We start from the raw sequence: 22,728 nt of genomic DNA on the forward strand, positions 1-22,728 counted from the left end.
GGTAAATTGCTGTGTGTTTATCACATGGCAATGTGTGTTGGCCTGTAGGAGAATGTCTCAAGTTCCTTTTCTGATTGGATGCTTTAGGAAATTGAATGATGTGGAGTCTCGTCTTTCCGCACCTCGATAGAAGACACCTTCACCTATAAAACTGATCAAATAACAGTCCTCAGTTTTTAGCCATGGTAGCAACATGACTCTAAGGATGGAAATGTTGTTGTTGGTACACCACACCACTTTGGTCCAGACTGCAATGCAAATGTTCGGTGGATTGCCATGAAATATCTTTTTCAAATGAAGAACCTTGAGAGATGTTACTGGTAAAAACATTCAAGGTCCCCAGAGAATGAATCCAAACGCATTGTTAATTCCCTGACTTTTAACTTTCCCGCCAAGTCATGACATTACCTAATGCAATATGTCAACATCTACTTAGCAGTCTTTCATGGTTCCCAGAGGGTGAATCTCAGTCACATTGGTGTTTTCTTTTTTTTTTTTTATCAAGGGCCAGTAGCAGGCTGATCTGATAGGCTGTCATGAAAGTTTTTATAGACATTCGCATTTCCTGCAGGATGAATGGTATTAACTTTAATGATCCCTGTGGTATAGCTCTAGTCTCATTATCAGGTCAAATTTTAATCTGTCCAACAGTTTATGACCAAATATCTAAAGACTAAAAACATTACCATCAACCTCAGCTGTACTTGGTGTTCAATCCTAAATAGAAAATGTTAGCATGGTAATACACTAACTACCATGGGAAACATTACCTCAAGATGTGTAAATGATTAAATGTCACAGAGCCACTAAAATGTTTATTGTCTCAAGATACCCTTAATCTTAATTACTCCACTCTTTCCCACTGTACTGAAGTCTCATTAAATGAATAAGACACACACAAATGAGTATACAGTCTGTTTCATTATAGGTGTTTTTGGACCAAACAATTCCTGGGGGCTCTCTGAGAGAAACTGCCAACTGGGGAGCTCCCCCAAGAGCTACACACCTTCAGGCACTGCCAATACATATTGAAGTCATATAAAGTGGCTGGGAGTTGGCATAGCAGCGTTACTTCAGTGCAAAATATAACAATAATTTGACATTTGTCCATGTTTTGTTCCATTTTAAGGCCACCATTACAAGTTGTTCTTTGCAAAATTAACTTTTTGCAAAGGTTTTTAAAATTGGAACCCTTTTTCTTAGTTGGGCGGCTAAGAAAAGGGGTTCCTCTAGTCCGAAAACACCTTAAGTTGTTTCTGGCAAGGTAATTGCTGTAAGTAGATGGCAAATCATCAGATGTCACGAACTCAGTCAGTGTCCCTCTCTAGTTCTTGTCTCATTTCCTTTGTAGGCCAGGGAGGAGAGGAACTACCATGTGTTCTATGAACTACTGGCAGGTATGAATGACTGGGACAAACAGGAACTCTACCTGCAAGGAGCCGAGACTTATTACTACCTAAACCAAGTACATCACATATTAGTGAATACAATATTATTTCCCATCTCTGGTTTGAGTAATATCTTCCCATCCAATTCACTTTTTTTTCTCTGTCCTTCTCTAGGGTGGTTCCTGTGAACTGAAGGGTAAGCAGGACAAGCAGGACTTCCAGCTTTTGGTTCAGTGCTTTGAGACCATTGGTTTGCGTGCTGATCAGATCTCCACCATCTGGGCCATCCTCTCTTCTATCTTGCAGCTCGGCAACATGTGCTTCAGCTCATATGAGGTGTGTGTGTGTGTGTATGTAGGAGAGAGAGTGAGAATTAGAAATTAGACAGGTCAGACACTGATATCATACATCAGTTGGTGTATTTGCTTCAGAGTGAGTCTTTTGAAGTGGCTCGTATCTTCAGCGAAGCTGAAGCCCGGAGGGTTGGATGCTTGTTGCAGATTTCCTCCGAGGCTCTGCAGACGGTCATCACTCACAGAGTCACAGTCAGTATTCTTTCAGTCAGTTATCATAGTCCATAATCCTGCATGTGTACAAACTGATTTGCAGCTTAGCATTTTTCATCTCACAGGAGACAACCTATGACAGGATCTACTGCCCTTTGTCTGTGGAAAGTGCCATAGAATCCAGGTAAGAAAATTTGGTCAAATATTGGTGCAAGCTGGATGTGCAAGTGCAAACAGCAAACAAGTCTTGGGCCTTTTTTTCATTCATCCATCCATCCATCCACCCAACACTTATCTGGAACATTAATTCTATCCAACATAACACAGCTTTGTTGATACAGAAATGGGTAGAGCCAGTACCTTTTATGTGAAATATAAACTACACAAAATAAACAATTTATTCCATCTGTTTTAGTCTGTTTTAGTCCATTTAGTTTTTATGTGAATGTATAGCTGTGACTCAGGAGGTGGAACGGCAACTGCAGTCTATATGTCAAAATGTCATTGGGCAAGATACTAAACCCCAAATTACTCTTGATGGCTATGTGAGTGTGCATGTGAATATTTCCTGCTCCTGATAAGCAGGTAGAACCTTGCATGGTAGCTTCTGACACCAGTGTATTAAGATATTCTGAGTTTCAGTTCTAAGAATGGGTCAAGCCTAAAAAAAATACTGTATTCTACATCATAACACAGCTTCATTGTTTCCTTTTATTATAACCTCCCTGGCTGCTTAACCCTCACTTCTTTCGAACTTCAGCACTCCAGATTGTAACACAGTTTTTTTTTTTTCTAAAAGTAATTGGTAGTCTCTCTAAGCCCAAACTGGAATAAGTCTAACCTTCAAAATGACAGTTATTTTCTCATACTTTGCAATAGCTCCTCCAGAGCTTGTTGCTGGCTGAGTTGTACTCCCTGTAACAGGTAATTCTGATGCATAGAATTATTAGAGTGCCCTTGAAACTTGCCTTTGATGTGGCACATTCCCCTTCTCTGCCTTGTCCTGTCTCACAGAGATGCCATCGCCAAAGCCTTGTATTCAGTGCTGTTTGACTGGCTGCTGGAGCAAATCAATGACTGGCTGAGTCCCACAGAGATGGATAGTACTGTGGGTATAGTAGACATCTATGGCTTTGAGGTTGGTATTCTGTCTGTCTAAAAAATAACTGAGCATTTATTTGTGGTGTTTCATGTGACCTCACAGCTCCTCTGTGTTCTGCAGGATCTGGGAGTCAACAGTTTTGAGCAGCTGTGTATCAACTTTGCCAATGAGCAGCTGCAGCACTTTGTCAACAAGGCAGTGATCTCCCAGGAGCAGGTCAGTGGGTTGTATACTTGATCCATGAAGATAACTCATCCTCAGGGTACCGTTGTCTTCTGTGTGGTGGATAATGTGGAAAACGTGCGGTTAGTGTGGAGATAGTGCTTTGGTTAAGTTTGGGCACAAAAACTACTTGGTTGGGTTTTGGGAAAGACTGGTGATGTTTGGTTTCATATGGGAACTCCTTCTACTGGGTGAAAGTCACTTTGTGTGACCCACTATTCACCCCTCATCTCCAACCCACTTTCTGTACTGCATGGCGTTGTGCGGTTGCTCTGATCATCTCATAGTGATGAAGATGGGTTCATATTGGAGGTGGTTTAAAGCCCAGTGCATCTTATCCATACACTAAAGGGTATCCTCTACATCTCACCCTATGACACAATGGCAATATTTGACACCCTGAGAATTAGTCTGGCCTCGATAATTATTAATGTCCTATAGATTAGTCATAAGCTATTTCAACTGTACCTCCTATAAATTACATCGCTGGTTCGGCTGGTGTACCTCAATGAAAGTACACTTTCATCATGGTCGATAAACACTGATGTATAGTAGATTGTAACAGCCAATCGCATAACCAACAACAACAAAAAAATTATATCACAGGCAAGCGCTTTGAGTGCAGGACTTAAGGAGAGACTTAGCTTGAACATTTTCTCACTTCTGGCTTTGGTGAGCTATGTTGAGGTATGAGAGGTTGTATTAGTTGTGTAGGCTTTCACATGATATGTTATACAGTGAAAGTCTACATAGAGTGATATTGCTCAGGATCTTGACATAACTGTATCTACAAGGGTAGGAGTGTCATCTGCTGGCTGTTTACTGTAGGTGCCAAAAAGAACTGCTGAACCAGCACAAAACACTACACACCGAATTAGAGACAAAACACAGAATACGGCAGTAGCCTGTTACATTCAGGTCGGCTAATGCTGTGTGGTGCATTTTGCTTAATACCACTGGATTAATTCTATATGATTCGCAGACATTTCTCAACATTTAGTTAGCATAGCCAAGTCAAACCTTTTTGGGTTTTGTAACATATTACTTCTTTTCGCTGTTGGGAGGTCCTTTTTACGGGCATTTGTCTTTGGCATGTCGTTTATGTATTTCCAATGATGAATGATTGACAGATGACAAATGAACAGTGACAGTGAAAGATATTAGCAACCAAAAATGGCATTACTGTCCCAGAATACTGTGCGATTTGCATTCCCTATAAATGTATTGTTATGGACCACGGCAGCAACAATCTACTTTTTTATTACCTAAAAGAAGTCCCACCTGTGAAATATATTGCTCTCTTTCAAAATTTTAAAATTTCAAGTTAAAAGTCATTTAAACAACATATACAATTAGGTTGATATATATTGCAACTTTGGAGTGATTTAATTAGTAAAGTATTTACCAACACTAAGACTTCATGTAAGTGGGATGAGAGGATTCCTAAAATAACATCTGTTCAGATATCTGACATTGGACACTGGATAATGAAAGCTGTCCTACATTTCTTTCCTGTCTTTCATTTTTTGTTTTCAGTTTGTGTAAAAAGAGGGTGACAAGTCTGTTAAACTGACTTGTATGAAGCAGCAAACTGATATGATTCTCATCTACTTTAGAATTCATGTAAAATGAAGGTTAAACCATGAACAGAAATCACAGATTGCATGTGTAGTATTTCGGTAGGCTGCACTGTCATAATTAACGTACAGACTGATATTGGGTTCTGATAACATTTCAGTAAATGTGAACTGATCTGTGATCTGAGTGTGAGGGTTACTGTCACTTCCTGCACAGACCGACGGCTACTAGAAACTGTCCAACTTGACCACAGCTTTTTGTCTCTGCTCACAGTTAATTCTCACTCTTTGTTCAGTACTCCTGAGTCTGAAACATGGACAAAAGCTTCTTTATCTCAAGAAATTATCACCACAGCTTCCACTTAACAGATTGCAGGAAATAAAGTTCAACCTTACAGTATTTCTGTTAGCACCCACAGCAGGGGGTGATGCCAGAATTCAAACTGTGGAAATGTTTGGGACCCCTGATTGTTAGGTGATGTTTGACACGCATTAGTATTTCTGTGCAGACTAACCTCAAAAATGTGTCTGTAGATACAGTCTGTTCCCAGAAAAACTGCTGAAGACTAAGTGAGGACTGAGTTTATGGTAAAATACTACATTACTTTTTAGAAAATTATACACAAAATAGTGCCAGTGTTATTAGAAGAATTAGTCAGGTGCTGCGGGTTGTGGATGGAACAGGTTAAGGTTTACAGTGTAACTATATCAGGATGGGAACACATGTGGAAACACATGTATTGGCTTCCATCTTGCTTGCTTCATGGTGAACAAATAGCTGCAAACAAATCACTGAAAACTAAAAATACAGTATGGTTATGAATAAAAATGTATTTATTTTATTTATTATGCTTATTATGACAAAGATTAACTCTTCCTGTGTTTCGCTCACATGCACACACTCTCATGTCAGTAAAATGTCATGGAAGCAGAACAATGACCCGTGGGTCGTACAGGTGTATAAAAAGCTGCAGACCGTTTTCATGTCTCACTTTTTTTACTTGAACTTTGGCACAAATTCATACTGTGGAAAGAGAACTCTACTAGACAACCAAAGCATTGGAAAGTATCTTTGGAAAACTTATTGAAAAATTGAACTACTTGATCCTCGGATCACTGAGGGAACCCGAACAGGCAGTAAATGGCCCTCGGTGGACCGACAATCGACGAGGTACACCTGCTGCTGGGAGTCGGACCTGAGATGGACAGTAACTGTGCAGGTGAGACAAATTTTCAATTTATTTTTCCATTTTATTTAGCTTTGATTTGTTGATTCATCCCCTTTAAAACTTCAAAAGCTTCACCAGTACAGAAACCAGTGTAACTTTTTGAATTTAAAGTTAGATAAGTATATCAATGGGCCTGATTAGATTGACTTTCTCTTGTTGAGAGCGAGTTGAGTTTCTGAATTCACATACTTAATCAAAATTAGTGAAAAAAGATGCAGACTAGACTAGATTTCATAAAATGCTAAAATGAGTTTTTCCTGTGCACCTCGGAGTCTATTGCACTGTTAGATGCACTGATGATAGAGGATGTGCAGATCAATCAGATCAATTCAGGGCACATTCTTCTGTGTGGGACCCTGAGTTTTGATTTTTGATTTATTTTGATTGTTAAAACCTTAGCTGATGCTGAAACATTCAGTCATTTTAGTTTCGAAGTTTATCACATTAAATGAACTTATTTTCAGATATTCCGTGTTGTTAGAAACCAGAGTGAAGAAAATAAAGTGAACGTCACTGGTTTTGGACGTTCAATCTGAACTGTTGTGTTCACTCATCACAGAGCTTGTACTCGACATCTTGATATTATCATAACATTGAAATGCTCTTTGCTCGTTGGTCTGGTTTTTTATTTTGAGGGGAGAACACAGCTGTTTGTCATGCAGCTGTATGGGACGGCACACAGCGTGTATCTCAGACATGCACCGTGATATGCAGAAAAATTTTCATAGTTTAAGGTCAACAGACGTTGCAAATAGTTTTAAAAATCAACAAAGTAAACAATTTACATAGTGGTTTTCATTAAGTGTCTAGGAATACAGCATAAAATTATCCTCATTTTGTTAAAACTATCAGAGGCAGAACTGTAGCTTTTTCTGAAGAAAAATTCCCAGGCGTAACTTAACATTTTTAATGTTATGAAAGATATTTAAAATGTAAAATTTGCTGTAACCCTCAGGTGGTGTAAACTACTGTGTATCCAAAGTCAGGGTTGTCGACAGCAACCTCCCAAAAGACCTCCCAATCTACATCTCTTTCAGTGAAGAAGAGGAAGGTGAGGTTCAGGTAGATATCTGGGGTGAAGGTAGGACTATTCCCCTATTCCCCTCTGATGATGAGGATGATGTTGATACAGACATCGAACAGCTCATGGATTTGATGTATGATTTGGACTGGTCTACCATGGACGGTGAAGATTCTGGGTATGGGTCCATGTCTCAAGATGAAGAGGACTTGGAAGATGAATATGATGATGGCATCAGAGTTTGCTCCCGTGTCATCCAGCAGTTACCCCTAGAAGGTTTTTGTCGAGGAGGTCAACAAGATTATCCTGATGTTTTTGCTCGTCCTCCTACTGCTGGTCCTGCTGCTGTTCCTCAGCGGCTTACTATCGGTTCTCAGTAGGAGCTTCCTCAGCACCGAGTGGGGCAACCTGAAGAAGGTCTACCCTCAGGCCGTTGGCTCCTTTAGCTTCAGGCCTCAGCTCCACCATGAATAGAACGCACTGGCCGGATCCTTTTAAGTACTCATGGTATGCTGATGACTGTGACTCTGACAAGGACCAACAGCTCTGTTTGCTGCAAGATTGGAAAACTGATTCCTCAATGAACTGCGTTCATGTAGTGATTTACCCATTCACTACATTCACTGCACAATGTGGAAGACTGAGGCTCTGCATCTGGGATCTCCATGACGATAATAATATGTAATAATATTTACTGTACAAAAGGTGATGTGATGCCATATTGGTTGCTCTATGTGCTGTGCCTCCAAATGGTTAGAAAGATAACTGTTCAGTGTGTGAGGAATAGTTATTATACTGTAGTCAAATCAATAAACAGTTTTAATCTTAACCAGAGTTTGGAACTGTTTCACCATAACTGTATTATGTTCTGCATTCTGGCTCCCACCCCAAGTAGCTGGTGCTTTGTTTATTTTATGTTATTTTAGTTTATTTTATCATTTATTTATTTATGCCCTTGCCCCTCAGACAGCACAGCAAATAGAGCCTGCATGTAACCACTTAAAAAAAAAACAACACAAAATGCAAGTTTTTTGATTTTTCTTTGTGTATTACACAAACAAGATGCAAGGCTTTTAAAATCAGAACACTCAGACCAACTGGTTCAGCTGTGAGTCAGAAAAACCCCAAAATCAAAAATGTTGCATATTGTTGACGAACAGTATGCATAATTTGATTGTAGTTTTAATAACAAGACTATCAAGCTATCCAGCCATCTCATTGTCCCCAAATCAATCTCAAGATTTTCACCAGCAAATGATAGTCTATGTGTACTGTTGGCTGCAGCTTGAAGTAGTGTGGTGATCTCTTATATGATGGCCTACAAAGTAAGTTCAGAAGAGCCATGTAGGCTGCAGCTTGTGTGTTACAGTTGCCTTCATGTGGTGAGAATGAGGCCATGAGGGACTACACTCAGTGTTTATATTCAAAATTATGTTAATGTCATTTAATTCTAATGTCAAGGTGTCAGCAACCACCTTTTAGAATGGTGAAGAGACAGTTTCCCTGGAACTACTCAGTGAGCGTCCATTAACAGGGATTAATGGGCAAAGTACATACAGTCAGAATCAAGTATTCACCCACACCATAGTATAATGTTAGTTATAATATATGCTAATACATTAAGAGGGACTGCAGAAGCATATGGAAACATGGCCAGTAGACCAAAGAAATTGTATATATTCTTTTAAAAGAGCATTTTTAATAAATACCTTCACACACTTAAACTCAGTGTAGTCTGCAATGTTGCTGTGTCCTGCAGGAGGAGTACAATGCAGAACAGATCCAATGGTATCCCATGCAAATCAAGAACTTCCACTCCTGTCTGGAGCTGATCTCCTCCAGACCACACGGCATCCTACGCATACTAGACGACCAGACCTGCCTGCCCCAGGTACACACACACACACACACACATCCACCTGAAAATATAGGTTTGTGGAAAAGTTAATGACTGTTTTTATTTTGGCCAGTGCAAATGCACAAATGCTGTTTAATAAAAGATAATATATTATTTTCATGCTTTTGACATCCTCTATGAATAATACAGTGTGCCATGGTTATTAATTTTGAATAAAAAATGAATAATAAAATAAAAAAGTTTTCACATTTATTCCATTTTGTTGTACATCTGATCTTGTATGGGGGGTGTTAAATATTGGAAAGTAAATCTGTCTTTTTGGCACTCTTCCTCTGTCCTTTTTCATTAGGCCACCGACCATACCTTCCTCCAGAAGTGCCATTACCACCATGCGAACAGCCCCTACTATGCCAAGCCCAAGAACCCACTGCCAGTCTTCACTGTCTACCACTATGCCGGAGCTGTCACTTATCAGGTATCTGATACAACACACTGCCACTTATAGCAGGTTAATCAAGCAGAAGCTGGTGCACCGAGAACATTTCTATACTATTTAAAATACTCTTTTTTTTTCCAGGTTCACAATTTCCTCAATAAGAATCACGACCAGTTCAGGACAGAAGTTGTGGAGCTTTTTGCCAGGAGTCGTTTAAAGGTGATCTAACAGCCATTAGGTTCTGCTGATATGGGCCTTTTTGAATAGCTTAGCAAAATCAAATGTGCATAGCTGCTACAGAGGAAGCCCTTGATTAGGGCTGAGTAAACTCATTCAAGTTTATAAAATACTTGTTCTGGAAATACTTTTCATTGATGTGAAGCTCAATTCTGAGCCCTTCCTGGAAACAGGTTTCTAATGAATAATACATGGAGCAACTTTTGATCAACTCATATCAATTTGAGACTTTTCAGACTGATAATGGGGTATTCATCCCTCGCTTTGTGTATCAACCAGTCATTCAAACCATCATAGTCCCTTTCAAGTCAGTCCTATTCAAAGTGCTTTACTGGTGTTAACTAACAAATAAATAAGACAAATAAGACAGCAGACAACTGCAGAACAATGGGAAACCTACCATGCTCAAAGTGAAAATACAGAGACAGATAAAGGCATACTAGAGAGAGAGTTAGTTAGAGCAAAGCAGAGAAATTATTTGTCAGTGGTTATGTGCTAAAACATATAAATATCCTGATAGACCGTCACACAAACCTGAGGTTGACATGGACACAGCAATGTAACCTAGTTGTTGCCTTTGTTACCCAAAGGCTGGTGCTCAGAATATATCAAAATACTAGGAAAATGATAAAATATTGAGGGCAAAGGGCAAGGTCTCTACAGATAAATACATCACCACACACTTGGAGTGTGTTATAAGTTATGATTCAGAGGGATTAGTTCTGTATGGGCCTAATTTGTTTCTTGGAAATGTTTGCATTGTGTACCTTCTATGTGATGAAAAGGAAAATAGAACAAATAAAAGCACAAAAATGTAAACAATAATACGAGTGATAAAATTCTACATTCAGGTTTATTTACTAATTTTTAATTTTCCCAGGAAACCTCTGTTGTTTCATACGACCTGCAGCATTTCAGTTTCAGCTTGTGTGTTCTGTGCTGGCCTTTCTGCACACTTTGTATAAGTCAAATTGGCAAAGGAATCTCAATTTTTTTTCTAGGCGTTTTATGCTTTTATCCTTCTTCCTGTTGCGTGTCTTTTCTTAAGCAGCAGTGTATTGAGCTGTCTTGCTTTCACCAAAGAACAAAGAAATGTTACATCACATTGTTACATGATTCTTAGTGTGCGTGGCTGAGCAGTGTGGTGAAAAGAATGGACAGCACAGGTGAGAGACAGAGAGAAAAGGTAGTAGATAGGTAGTGTTTTAAATGGATAAAAACCTCGGAAAGTGCTGCCAAATGCTGCAAGATCAGGCTAGAGAGAAGCAAAAACAAAAAACGTTCCCGGCCTGAGTTATTATCCCAGAGGCATCCATGGACAGAATTAATGAGCACAATGTAATAAAGAAGTGTAAATGTTTTATCAATGATGACACCACAAGCTGCAGTGTGATGATGAGAGTAAAAGTTTGAGGAAACTACTGAATATAAATGTAATAGAATGTAAATCAACATCAAATACAGTATACTGGTTGCTCCTAAAAACAACCATAGGCTTTTAAAAACACAAATATTCAGATAAACTGAGAAAAAGCTCATTTTGACAGCATTCTTGTGAATATTCGGTGCATGTGACCGTGTTTGTCAGATGGTGTCAGAGCTGTTCCAGAAGGTTCAGGATGGTTACATTCAGCAGAGAGAGCTGGGCTGGAGAGGGAGGGGCCTCCGGCAGCAACCCTCTACTGCTGCCTCCCACTTCCTTCAGTCCCTGACAGAACTCACCACCCGCCTGGAGAGGTATCAGCACACCCACCACACCGACTGATAATCAGCTGTCAGTACCCATCACCATTGTGGACCAGCGTGACAGCCAACAGAGTGTCATGACTGACTTGAAGGGATACAATTTCACTTCGTCTGTATAAAGTCAAACAGCTGTGGTTTGTGGAGACTGTGGGTTTAGTAACTGTCGTGGAAAGAAATATGATAATAATGATAGTTGGTCTATTTAAGAATGTTTTCATTTGGTGAGAATTATATGAGGCACATCATACTAGACTTAATAGCTCAAATCGGCCTGTTCCATGGAAACATGTCAATCACATGTATACCGTTAGTAGTTAATAGTTTTTCCAGATGCTCAAAGTTGACAGAGCCCTTGATGGAAATATTTTCAGTCAGATGCTGCTCAGTCGTGTTTAGATGCTGATAGGTGAAAGGTAGATCATATTTCCTGATGAATAACCTGTGTCAATGTTTTGTCTTTTTACTCTTAGATGCAAAACTACTTTTATTCGTTGTCTGAAGCCAAACTACGTCAAGGTAATTTTAGACACTTTACACTGATACCAACTAGTGTCATTACATCAGCTGTCAATGTGTGTATGACCACGTACTGCATCTCACATGTCCTTTATTAGCTTCCTGGGATCTTTGACGTAGACTATGTGTCAGCCCAGCTGAGGCATGCTGGGATCCTGGAGACCATCCACATCAGGAAAGAGGGTTTCCCAATACGAATACAGTACTCCTACTTCATCGAGAGGTTCTGCAAACATACATAGTGTTCCTGCCTACGCCATCACAACACTTCCTCAATGTTTATTAAAGGACAGTTCGTGCAAAAATGAAAATTCAGTCATTATCTACTCCCTCTCATGCTGATGAAGAGTCAGATAACAGAAGATAAAACGGCTCCAAATAGCTCATTCTGGATAATCCAAGACTCTAGAAGCCCATATATTCCAAATGGGTTTGACAAAATGTTATTTACACCCTTTTTTAAAGCTAAAACCTTCACTGTAGCTGTTAAAGTTAGTGAACATCCATCTGAAATGGGTGCACATGCTTATATGCACGTACATGCACCATGAATAATGTGCTCAATGACATCTTCAAATCAGTGTGGAGGGGAAGATGGTTGGGGAAGATGATGCCTAACCGAAGTCCTTGAAAAGCAGCGCCGTGGAGATGGTGTCCCCTGAACACCTGTCTTGCAGTAGATGAATAGGAAGGGTCCATTACTGATGGGAGGCAGGGTTTGAGATGAACCAGGACCAGCCTCCTGAAGCACTTCATAATGCAGTAGAGTATTTTTCACACTGTTATGTGGAGGTGGTTTTGAAACATATGGAGAGTGAGAGGTTGAAGATGTAATTCAAGACCTTAGCGGGACCTCATGTCATGAGGGCCAGCAGCATAAAGTGCATTAATCCTGCTCAGTGCAGCACACACATCAGTAAGGGAGAGTGAGGGGCTGATGGTCTGTGGTGAGCACAGCTTTGATGGAAAACTCTTTGTCAGAGCAAACATAAAGGTTGTTAGGTTCATTAGGAAGGGGGCATTGCTGGTTGGGGATCAATCCTATCCAGCCCTACACCCCCACTCTGTGAACAATTAAACCCTCTAAACTGAAGTTCTGTCTGGATACTTCATCAAATGTTGACACTTTAAGCAATGTTTCTCTGATATTCATTCAGAAAGAACCACGAAAGAGTGCTAACATGTTGATTTTTAGTGGGTATAATGTGTGCAGCATCTGACTTAAGTGTGTAAGCATCCTAACATTTGTTAATACAGAAAAAAAAGTTCAAATAAAAGGGGACAGCCCTGCAGAAGATATATTTCGTGACAGTCTATTCAGTAGATGTTCTGATGATCTGGTGGTTCACTTATGGACCAGTCAACCAGCTGAGGTTCATCCCCATTTTATAACATATGCCTGTTTTGGGAATATTAAGATTGCATTCACAAAAAGAAGACACCAAATAATATAACCACCGACTAAGCAAGGTATATAATGGTATTGAATGTTTCTTGCTGGTTTAGAGCGAAGAAGGTGTCCCTTAAGCTCTTATTAGCCCCCCACCCCAACACCAGAGTCTTCAAAATGTGACTCTTTATGGAGTGACATTGTGACAGTGACAGTATGATGGAAGAGCTTCTGAAAAGAGTCTAAAGATGGTGTGTGTTTCTGTTTCCCAGATACCGGGTGCTCTTGACCCAGCACTTGAGCGAAGTGTCAGAGAGAGAGCAGACGCTGGCTCTGCTGGACATGGTTGGTGCAGAGGAGGGACAGTACCAGCTGGGACTAACCAAGGTGCCTAACTGCCTATTCATAACACTGCTTAGAAGTTTTGACCATTCATATTAACATGTTTACATATGTGTATCTATGTTAGGTGTTCCTCAAGGAGCTTCTTTATCAGCAGCTGGAGGAAAAGTGGACCAGCACCCAGACCTGGGCTGCCATCACCATCCAAAGGAACATCAGAGGCTTCCTGTGCAGGAGGAACTTCAAATTCTTCAAACAGAAGGCCATCATCATCCAGAGCCACATCCGAGGACACCAGGCCAGGTACAGAAAGGATGCAGAGTGATGGGAGGACATTAGAAGACTATTGGGACACACTATCAAGCTGCATGTGGGAGACATATTTGTGATTATTCAAGGGTCTCACCTCAGAGGCAGCATGAATTCTCATTGATGATTTTTCTGTAATGTATTCAGCTTTTTTCTACCCCTCACCTCTTTAATGGCAAAATGACAAAAAATACAGGAAATAGTCTTTTACAAGTCCTGAAGTCAAAATTATACCAGCAGTAAAATGCACTCAAGTCTCCAAAGGGAAAGTACTTACTGTAATGAAGAGCATTGGAAGAAAGAATGAAAGAAAACTTAGAAAAAATAAATAAAAGAATCTGTGTTTTGAGCTCATGAAATGATGATATTTCGAGATTGGGAAACCAAAACAGCAGTGTTTTCTGAGCTTGTCTTAAAATAAATACATATTTACACACATGTATGAATATATATATATATATATAAACAACAATAATAATAATAGCAGTATTATTAGTAGTAGTAATGTAGAAATATAACAGGTGGTAATAACAGCAGGAGGTCCAGACACGATCCATGGGAACCTGAGAGGCAATAAAGGACAAAGACTCCAGAGAAGAAGTCAAGTCAGTGACATGCATTGATGGGACATGAATGTGTGTGGAAGGAGAGTTAGAGGAGGAGAGAGAAGCTCAGTGCATCATGGGAGATCCCTGACAGTCTAAGCCTATAGCAGCATAACTAGGGGCCAGGCTAAGCGAGTCCTAACTATATGCTTTATCAAAAAGGAAAGTTTCAAGTCTACTCTTGAACGTATGACAGACCATCTGAGAGAGATGGAGCAGATCAGAAATTAATTCATTTATTCGGTGCTTTATACACAAAATTTTCTGACACACAGGAAGTCAGTTCAAAGATCACACTGGTCCAGTTCAAGACTGGTATGATCCACTACTATTTCTATTTGCTTGATTTTATCGTGGTCCTAATATGGATGTTAAATTATCAGGCTAAGCCCATAATAACTGGAGTACAAGATAATGGAATAAAACATCCAAAAGAATCTCAAATCAAATCTATCTATCTAGCTATACTTTCCACCTCTGTGTGCTACCACATTCATACACTTTGGCTGAGATATGGAGATTCTCCACATATTGCCATACCCAGTTAACTGATAACTGAAATGTGGAGATGTAGCAGTGAAAAGTGTGCGTGGAGTGAAATAGAGAAGAATGGAGGAAATAATGAGAAACAATGGAGCAGAAAGCTGAGAGGGAGTTAGCTACAGTATATACTGAAGCAGAGAGCACTGTGTGTTTGTGTGTTGACGCCCTCCCTCTTCTTTAGGAAGTACTACAAGCGCCTAAGGCAGTCCTTCTCCCAGTTCTGGGCAGTGATGATGATAACCAGGAACACCATCAAGAGACGCCACTGGAGGAAGGTAGATATGAGAGAGAGAGGGAGAGAGAGAGAACCCCACTCGCTCTTCTTTGGTTTCTCGGCAACCAAATGTTTGCTGACTTTATGGGGCTATAAATGTTTGTTCAAAATGTCTCTTACACAATGCTGGCAGATTAATACATCAGCATATAGAGTTGTAATAGTGCCCTCTCAGTGATAACACTCTGACATCCATGTTTGGGGTCAAAGTGTAATTTCTTTTTGTTTTTTATTTTTTTTGTTTTTTTGGGGTTTTTTTTTTTAACAAGAATCTCTTCTAAAATGACTTTATCTCTTGTGTTAAAGAGGATTTAAAATAGTCCCAAACTAGATTCAGCCATTTGTAAGACAATACAGATGTGACAGATTGCGCCTTCTTCATTAAAATGTTTAAATGATCTTTTCGAGATAACACATGGTTTAATCAGAATTTTTGTGATATGTGTCACAATTATTTTTATTCATTTCTGTAAAATCAGTTGAAATGTGCAGCGTCTTTAATATAAGGAGAGATTTAAGAGACACAAAGGTTCCCAGGGAAATCATTGACACAGGTCAAATTAAAGCTAGAGGGGTACATTTATCAAAGTCTTATCATGCTTTTTAGTTACATAATCCATTTTGTTCTTTCCACTTTCATATTCATACATATTTCATTGGTGACGATTTTACAGCCACTTTATAAAATCTCACCCCTTTCCCATAACTAGCTTTCTTATCTTGCTATCCTGCATTAATCATGTCATGGGTGCGCACGCACACACACACACACACACACACACACACACACACACCCTGCTTACATCTCAGCCACACTCTGGTCTTGGACTTCAGCCCTTCTCAGTGAAATTCGAAGCACCTTTGCATCTCTCCTTCCGCCGTCTGAAACCTGTCTATCTGACTTCCAGCACCACAGCTCTAACAGGTAGGCTGCTATTCTTCCTTTTTACCCACCAAATCAGATCACATGCAGTGACGCTTCCTCAGGCCTTTATTTAATCCAGAAATTGAATAGAAAGAAAAATAGACTTTGTAATCTTTAATCTATATTCTCTATCATGTTTCAAAACAGTCTAGAAACACTTCTTTCAGCTGATCTGAATTTTGTTCCTTTTTGTTAGTTCTTTTGCTTCAGTTGTATTATGTCAGTCCATTTGGTGTTACTGTTTTATGAGGTTTGGACTATGAACAGAGGAGCTATTAGGCTGCTGCTCATAGCTGCTTATGTCAGCTGTTCAAGCCTAGTTGGACTCCTCATGAGCTAAACCTCATAGTAAGTCTAAGAAACTGAAAAAGGTTTGGAGTTAGAAAGACAGATTTGGGACATCAGTCAGTCACTCTCATCTACTTCTGATACGATGTAAATGATGCTGTCTAACTAATGATAATGATATGACTAATGATATATTGATTGTAGAACTGATTCATACTCATTTCTTGTCTGTCATTACCTTAATATTTAGCTGGGTTCAAATTGATCTCTGTCAGTTTTTACAGTCATTAAGGAGTTGCTACACACTCCGGCTTCTGTTAGCCTGTTGCAGTACTGCTCAGCTTGTGAATACAGTTCTATAGCAGTACTGTGTACTACTATTGTGTACTGTGACTCTGGAGGGGCATTGGCTACATCCAAAATCTCAGACTATTGTAGCTATTTAGTATTTAGCATGCACAAAACCTCAGTATGAAACCAAAAGTAGATAAAATGCATTCTGTTTCCTGGGAAATATTACTGTATGCGTGCACTGGAACTATGCATAAATGGCATTAAAGGCATACATATCCCATGATGACAAAGTGCAACAGCATAACAGACATTGGATAGAAATTAATGCAGCTCTTATCCACTGTCAATAACTACTATTTATTCACATAAATGTTGAATGATAGTACACATATATTAGGTATGTAGTGCATAGTATGTGATATTAGACACAGCCTGTGTCTGAGACAGTAACCCTGATGATGTCACATAGATATCCTGTGTCACAGACTGTACATATGGTCTTTGAAAGATGTTGTTTTTTGCCTGACAGAGAGGGTTTAACATAAAATGCTATTTTGTTGCATTATGGGAAATATAGTCTAGGGTTTAGGGGGTCCTACAGACAAAAACTCTAAAGCTATCTTGGGTTCTGCTTCACTGTTTGTTTTCTGTTGTTTTTTGTTGTTTTTTTATTTTTAAATCCCCTCTTTTTAAAAGAGCAATATCCTGGAGTACCCTACAAAGACTTTTGTAGTTATTTAGACATGTCATATTAGACTAAAAGTCAGGGGATCAACAAAGTTAAGGGATTCATTCTGTGGAGATCATGAATGCCTGTACAAACGTGTTATATCAATAAATTCTATAGTTGTTGGCAGTAGTTGGGAAATCTTGAGGATCGTCAGGAACCAACCTGTGGGGACCATGAAGGTCTGTAGAAATTATTGTGGTGGCTTGTCCAGGAGTTACTTCAGTCTGGACCAAAGTGACCCATTGCAATACCCAGGGCTGTAGCTTATGGGACACATACATCAGTCAACAATGTAAATACAAATTTAAATCCCAATAAATATTGAACTCATAACATCTAACACGAGAGAAGCACACAAATCAGTCAGGTTATTTGACCAGTGCATGAAAGAAAAAGGAAGTCTAACAAATTCACAGATAGAAGACATCATACATAATGATACACTGTATAATCCTCTTTGATTAAATGAACCTAGTACTGACTTTGGCCTATTTGATCAAAAGAGATTTGTCCTTTGACTCAACCATGAATGAAGTGAGCTAGACATGTCTAGATTCATCATATCTGTAGTGGTGTAGTGCAACATATGATTATTTTTATGCCAAGCAAGTGTGGGGTTGGTTTAAATAGTTTGGGTTAGGTCTCAAGTAACTATCCTAAACTATTTGTATTTTATCAGTTATCTTTCAACCTTTACTGTATCTGTAACTTAACAAACAGTTCAAACCTGAAAGAGTTTTATTTACAGAGTTAAAGAGGAATTCCAGAGTTAAATGAGTGGTTCTTACACTTTTTCACATCAAGGACTCCTTAACTGACACAAATTAATCCACAGGCTGTAATTTGATCCCAAGTCTTTGTCCATGTGATAAGATAAGAATTCTGATTTAAGATTTTTTTTATTACGGAAAGTGTATGAAACCTGTGACCATAATAGTCACACATCCTGTCATTGTGTTATTTATAGATGGAATTATAGTGAAAATAAATTATTTCTCCTTTGCTTTGGACCTCCTGAAACCCTATCAAGGACCCCTGAGAACTAATTAGTTCATATTTACTACATGTATTGTCTCATTGTTTCTATTTTCCCTGTAATTAGTGTAAAATTACTTTATTTTTACAGGAAACACAACACCAGGAAATTATTAAGAAATATGTAAATGGCACAGAGTCAGGAGTGTTTTGATCTGCTCCTTTTTGTGACACACTTGTTTGGTTTGGGAAGGTCAGTCATTCTTCTCATGTGGAGGTACAGCAGGGTTGGGCAGCCCATATGTTTGTAGAGACTTATCCTCTTGACTTATTTGAGAACTGTGATTATTGAAGTGAGACGCGATAAAAGAAGTGTGTTTGCTGCATGAATACATGTGCACACCCATGTTTAATTTGAACTGCATACTTGACATCTGTTTATATTTCAGGCATTAGTCTGATACCTACAGCCAGAATAAACTTCTTATCATGTAACACAGGTGTAAAAGTGCTGTCATATTGGGAAGAACAGAGACACATGGGATATTTCATGTGTGAGTGACACTGCCCTGCTGCGATGAGGTGACTCCTCTGTGTAAGCTGTAAACCCTCTGATAAACACACATTTTCTGGACCCTTGGAACTGCGTGGCTTATTATATGAGGCGGGGCGACAGGACTGTGGGTGTTGCAGGAGTATATAACAGGACATGTATCTAAGAATAGGTCTTATTGAGCATACTGAGGGCAGTCATGAGGAAGTGTTGAGCTTATTTCATGTACGTGGATAACAACAGGATAACTTACCTGAGGAGTTTTGTACTGGATTAGCAACAAGCTACAGGTGAAGGACGCTAAATCAAGGACTATGGCTGAAGGATTATGAGATAAAACCATGCTAGTCGCAGTATGTGACAGGCAGAATGATTAATAAACTGGGCATGTGTGTGTGTCAATTTCAGGATATTCACGAGAAGAACAAAGTAAAAGCAGTGACAAAGACTAAGTCTCTCTCTCCAGGAATGGTAAGGGAATAAAATAGCTCATCTCATCCCAGAGAGCCTGCTGTAATATTTAATCAGAAATATGGATTTAAACCCCAGTAAAAGGACCAAAGTAGTTTCTCCTGTGGTGACAGTACTGTGATGTTTGCTTCATGTTGTTTTCCTGTTAGGATGTGGGGAAGTTGGAGATCCCTGCTGAGCTGTCAGCCCGACTTCGCAGTGCAGCAGGTCAGCTTCTAATAAAGGAGGATCATCTGGAGGATTGATTTGATGATACTATAATGTGCATGTCACTCTTCTGCCATAGTGTTAGTGTCAGTTTGTGAGCGTCATCCTGTCTCTGTCCACCAGGGCGGCAGCATGCTTCAGGGGTCACAGAAGTCGCCCCTCCACAGGTGAAGGCAGATCACGAGCTCAGCCTACCTCTGGATATAGACAGATACCCATTCTCTCGCTATGCCAAATCCATATTACAGGTGAGCAAGGTTGGAGCACACACAGCGCACATATTCGTAATCCAGCTCTGGTTTATTACGCCATAAATCCTGCCCCACCTCACAAACATTTAACCCTTTTTCAGTCATCTTGTGTCACCATATTTGTGTCTTATTAATGCTTGGATATCCAAGACTCAATCTTAGATTAAAGGGACAGTTCATCCCAAAGTCAAAAATACAAATTTTCTCTTTTACATGCAATGCTGTTTACCCATCTACATAGTTTTGATGTGAGATATTGAGTTTTGGAAATTGTCTCAAGTTGTCTCAAATATAATGGAACTAGATGGTACTTCGTTCATGGTACTCCAAGCAATGTCCCTTTAAAATGACTATAAAGATTATTTTATTCTTAACAAAGACATTTGACAGATTTGCACTTGAGTGGATGAAAGTCGATAGATTCCTCCTGTTGTGTTCTCCTCAGGACACATGGTGCCAGCCTCAGGAATACCCTCTCCAGAGACCTCTTACCCCTCTGGAGCCTGAAGATGCCAGAACTGCCCTGGAGATTTACAAACTGGTATACTGAAGCGATTAGATTTGATTGTGTTAGATTACCTTAGATTGCTCTTATTATTTACTTTTATTATTTATTCATTTAATTTTCATGTTTGTCTGAATTTTAATTTTCAATCCTTCTCTCCTCAGATCTTGCGTTTTACAGGTGAATCACACCTCAGCGGTTGGCAGGAGCAGGTGTTGGGTAACTACATAGTGGAGAAAGGTCAGAGCAGGCCGGCCTTGAGGGATGAGATTCTGGCCCAGTTGGTTTACCATACATGGGGCCTGAAGGAGGAGCAGCACAGTCTGAGGGGTTGGCTGCTGTTGGTCTGTTGCCTCAGTGCCTTCACCCCCTCACCAACACTGGACAAACCACTGCTCAAGTAGGTGATAAGCTTTGGTTAGGTTGGTGGAGCATGTATAGTGCATCTTCATAGGCCTGCATTTTACAGGGGAACTCTGGTGTTTTTAAACGTTTAAGGCTATTACAGCTGTAGCAGCTACAACGTAATCCTTGAGGACAACTGTGATTATCAAAATATGTCTCCTAAAAGTGTTTCTGATTTCAGGTCTGATATTATTATGCAAATAATACCTACAGAGAGCTTTTTGTGAATAAAATAGTTTACTTTTGAACAGAAACAGCCGCTAAGGTGCTCTTATCAAATCTGCCAGCCCCCTTTTACAGAAGGGTTAGGGTTAGGGTGAAATGAAATGACTATTCATCATCGTAACACATTTAGCCATGTTGGGGCTGCCACTTGAGGTCATTGACATGACCAATTTCAAAGCTTTTAGTATCTGTAATTTACACTCTAAAATATGTAAATGTAGGTCCCCCAGGTTTTTTTTCCAATACTCTTTTTATTGGTTTTTCAATGTTATGAATTTTATGATTTCATGAGTCAACTTCTCAAGAGGAATATATAATATATACTATCTGGCCAACACAAAAGATGAAATTAGTAACTACTCATGTACATGGTAGAGTATTTAGAAGCTACATATATCTATGTATGTTTTTATCTATCTAGAGATAGATAGATCTAGCAGTAGCAATTTTGTTACGTCTGAAAAACACTTTAAAACCACTTTATCTGTCCACATGACTCAATCTACAGTATTTCCTGTGCAGGTACGTGTCTGACCATGGTCCAGGGGAGTACCGCTCACTGTGCCAACACAAAATGCTGACCTCTCTGCAGCTCCCAGCTCCCACTGCTCGAATCTACCCCCCAACCCAGCTGGAGTGGACCACCAACCAGAGGAAGGGCACTATGCTGCTGGATGTACACACATTCAACGGTGAGACGGACTGAAGTGAAATTCTTTAGAAAAACCAAAACTCAAACTAGGCCAATTGTGTTTTTGGCCTTTCCAGTGTTGTGCTGTATGCTCATAACATGCCTTTTATCTTTTTCCTCAGATGAAAAGCTGACAACTGAAGTGGAGTCATGGACGACTGGAGAGCAGCTTGCCTCGTGGCTTCTTCATTTCAGGTAGTCCCCTAGATCTGAACACACAGTGTGTTTATCTTCATTTACTTGTTAATGTTTCTACATATCCATATTCCCTAGCTAATCATGCTACATATGGTAGTATTCATTCTTCCCCTGTACGTTGGTGTGTCATAGAGGTGTATCGGAGGTGGTGCAGGGCTGGTCGGTGTCTCTTCTGACTGAAGAAGGCTGGTCAGATCTGGCTGGCTCGGACTTCGTCATGGATCTATTGGCTGGAGCTGAAGCTGAAGCAATGCCACCACCAGGGACTCCCTCTTCAACACACTCTGACTATCTATTCAGCAGCCAGGGAAACAGGTAGAGGAGTGAATAAGTGACTAGTTTTGAGGTTTTCGAGGGTTGCTCCAAAACATTTCTTAACGCAGTCAGCATCTCTGTGGCTCTCTGTCGTTCCCCTCCAGGATGCCTGTTACAGATCTGGATGACTTCATCCCACCAGCGCCTCCCATGCAAGCTCCTGGTCTGCCTCCTTTTGAGGGACGCCCCTGGGGAGGAGATTACCCACAGGAGGGTAGGAGTTCAGTTGTGAAGTATTAAAGCATTGTTATATTTCAGATAAAATGCTTATCAGTTCATCAAACAGCATCCGAAAAGCCCTTCCATCTCTGCTTTCTGATGTTGGGATCAAGGGGTCTGCATGTTTCACTTGTTCAAACTAGAGCCTGACTATCATCCCTGCTTATATATAGAT

General features: G+C 39.8%; 1 protein-coding gene across 1 annotated transcript in view; it reads left to right on the forward strand.

Moving 5' to 3' along the window:
• myo15b (myosin XVB) overlaps window positions 1-22,728 on the forward strand; it is a 54,013-nt gene that overhangs the window by 12,280 nt on the left and 19,005 nt on the right. Inside the window, exons 10-33 of the mRNA XM_046378046.1 lie at window positions 1,352-1,465; window positions 1,563-1,724; window positions 1,820-1,933; window positions 2,020-2,078; window positions 2,909-3,032; window positions 3,117-3,212; window positions 8,805-8,936; window positions 9,253-9,378; window positions 9,481-9,558; window positions 11,165-11,313; window positions 11,793-11,838; window positions 11,937-12,061; window positions 13,501-13,615; window positions 13,698-13,873; window positions 15,209-15,302; window positions 19,475-19,537; window positions 19,687-19,744; window positions 19,868-19,992; window positions 20,441-20,536; window positions 20,665-20,900; window positions 21,653-21,822; window positions 21,944-22,016; window positions 22,152-22,334; window positions 22,439-22,548. Of these exons, the coding sequence (XP_046234002.1) occupies window positions 1,352-1,465; window positions 1,563-1,724; window positions 1,820-1,933; window positions 2,020-2,078; window positions 2,909-3,032; window positions 3,117-3,212; window positions 8,805-8,936; window positions 9,253-9,378; window positions 9,481-9,558; window positions 11,165-11,313; window positions 11,793-11,838; window positions 11,937-12,061; window positions 13,501-13,615; window positions 13,698-13,873; window positions 15,209-15,302; window positions 19,475-19,537; window positions 19,687-19,744; window positions 19,868-19,992; window positions 20,441-20,536; window positions 20,665-20,900; window positions 21,653-21,822; window positions 21,944-22,016; window positions 22,152-22,334; window positions 22,439-22,548 (2,824 nt within the window). The remainder of the gene's footprint in view (window positions 1-1,351; window positions 1,466-1,562; window positions 1,725-1,819; window positions 1,934-2,019; window positions 2,079-2,908; window positions 3,033-3,116; window positions 3,213-8,804; window positions 8,937-9,252; window positions 9,379-9,480; window positions 9,559-11,164; window positions 11,314-11,792; window positions 11,839-11,936; window positions 12,062-13,500; window positions 13,616-13,697; window positions 13,874-15,208; window positions 15,303-19,474; window positions 19,538-19,686; window positions 19,745-19,867; window positions 19,993-20,440; window positions 20,537-20,664; window positions 20,901-21,652; window positions 21,823-21,943; window positions 22,017-22,151; window positions 22,335-22,438; window positions 22,549-22,728) is intronic.

Source organism: Scatophagus argus, chromosome 21 (assembly GCF_020382885.2).
Source record: "Scatophagus argus isolate fScaArg1 chromosome 21, fScaArg1.pri, whole genome shotgun sequence".
NCBI lineage: Eukaryota > Metazoa > Chordata > Actinopteri > Scatophagidae > Scatophagus > Scatophagus argus.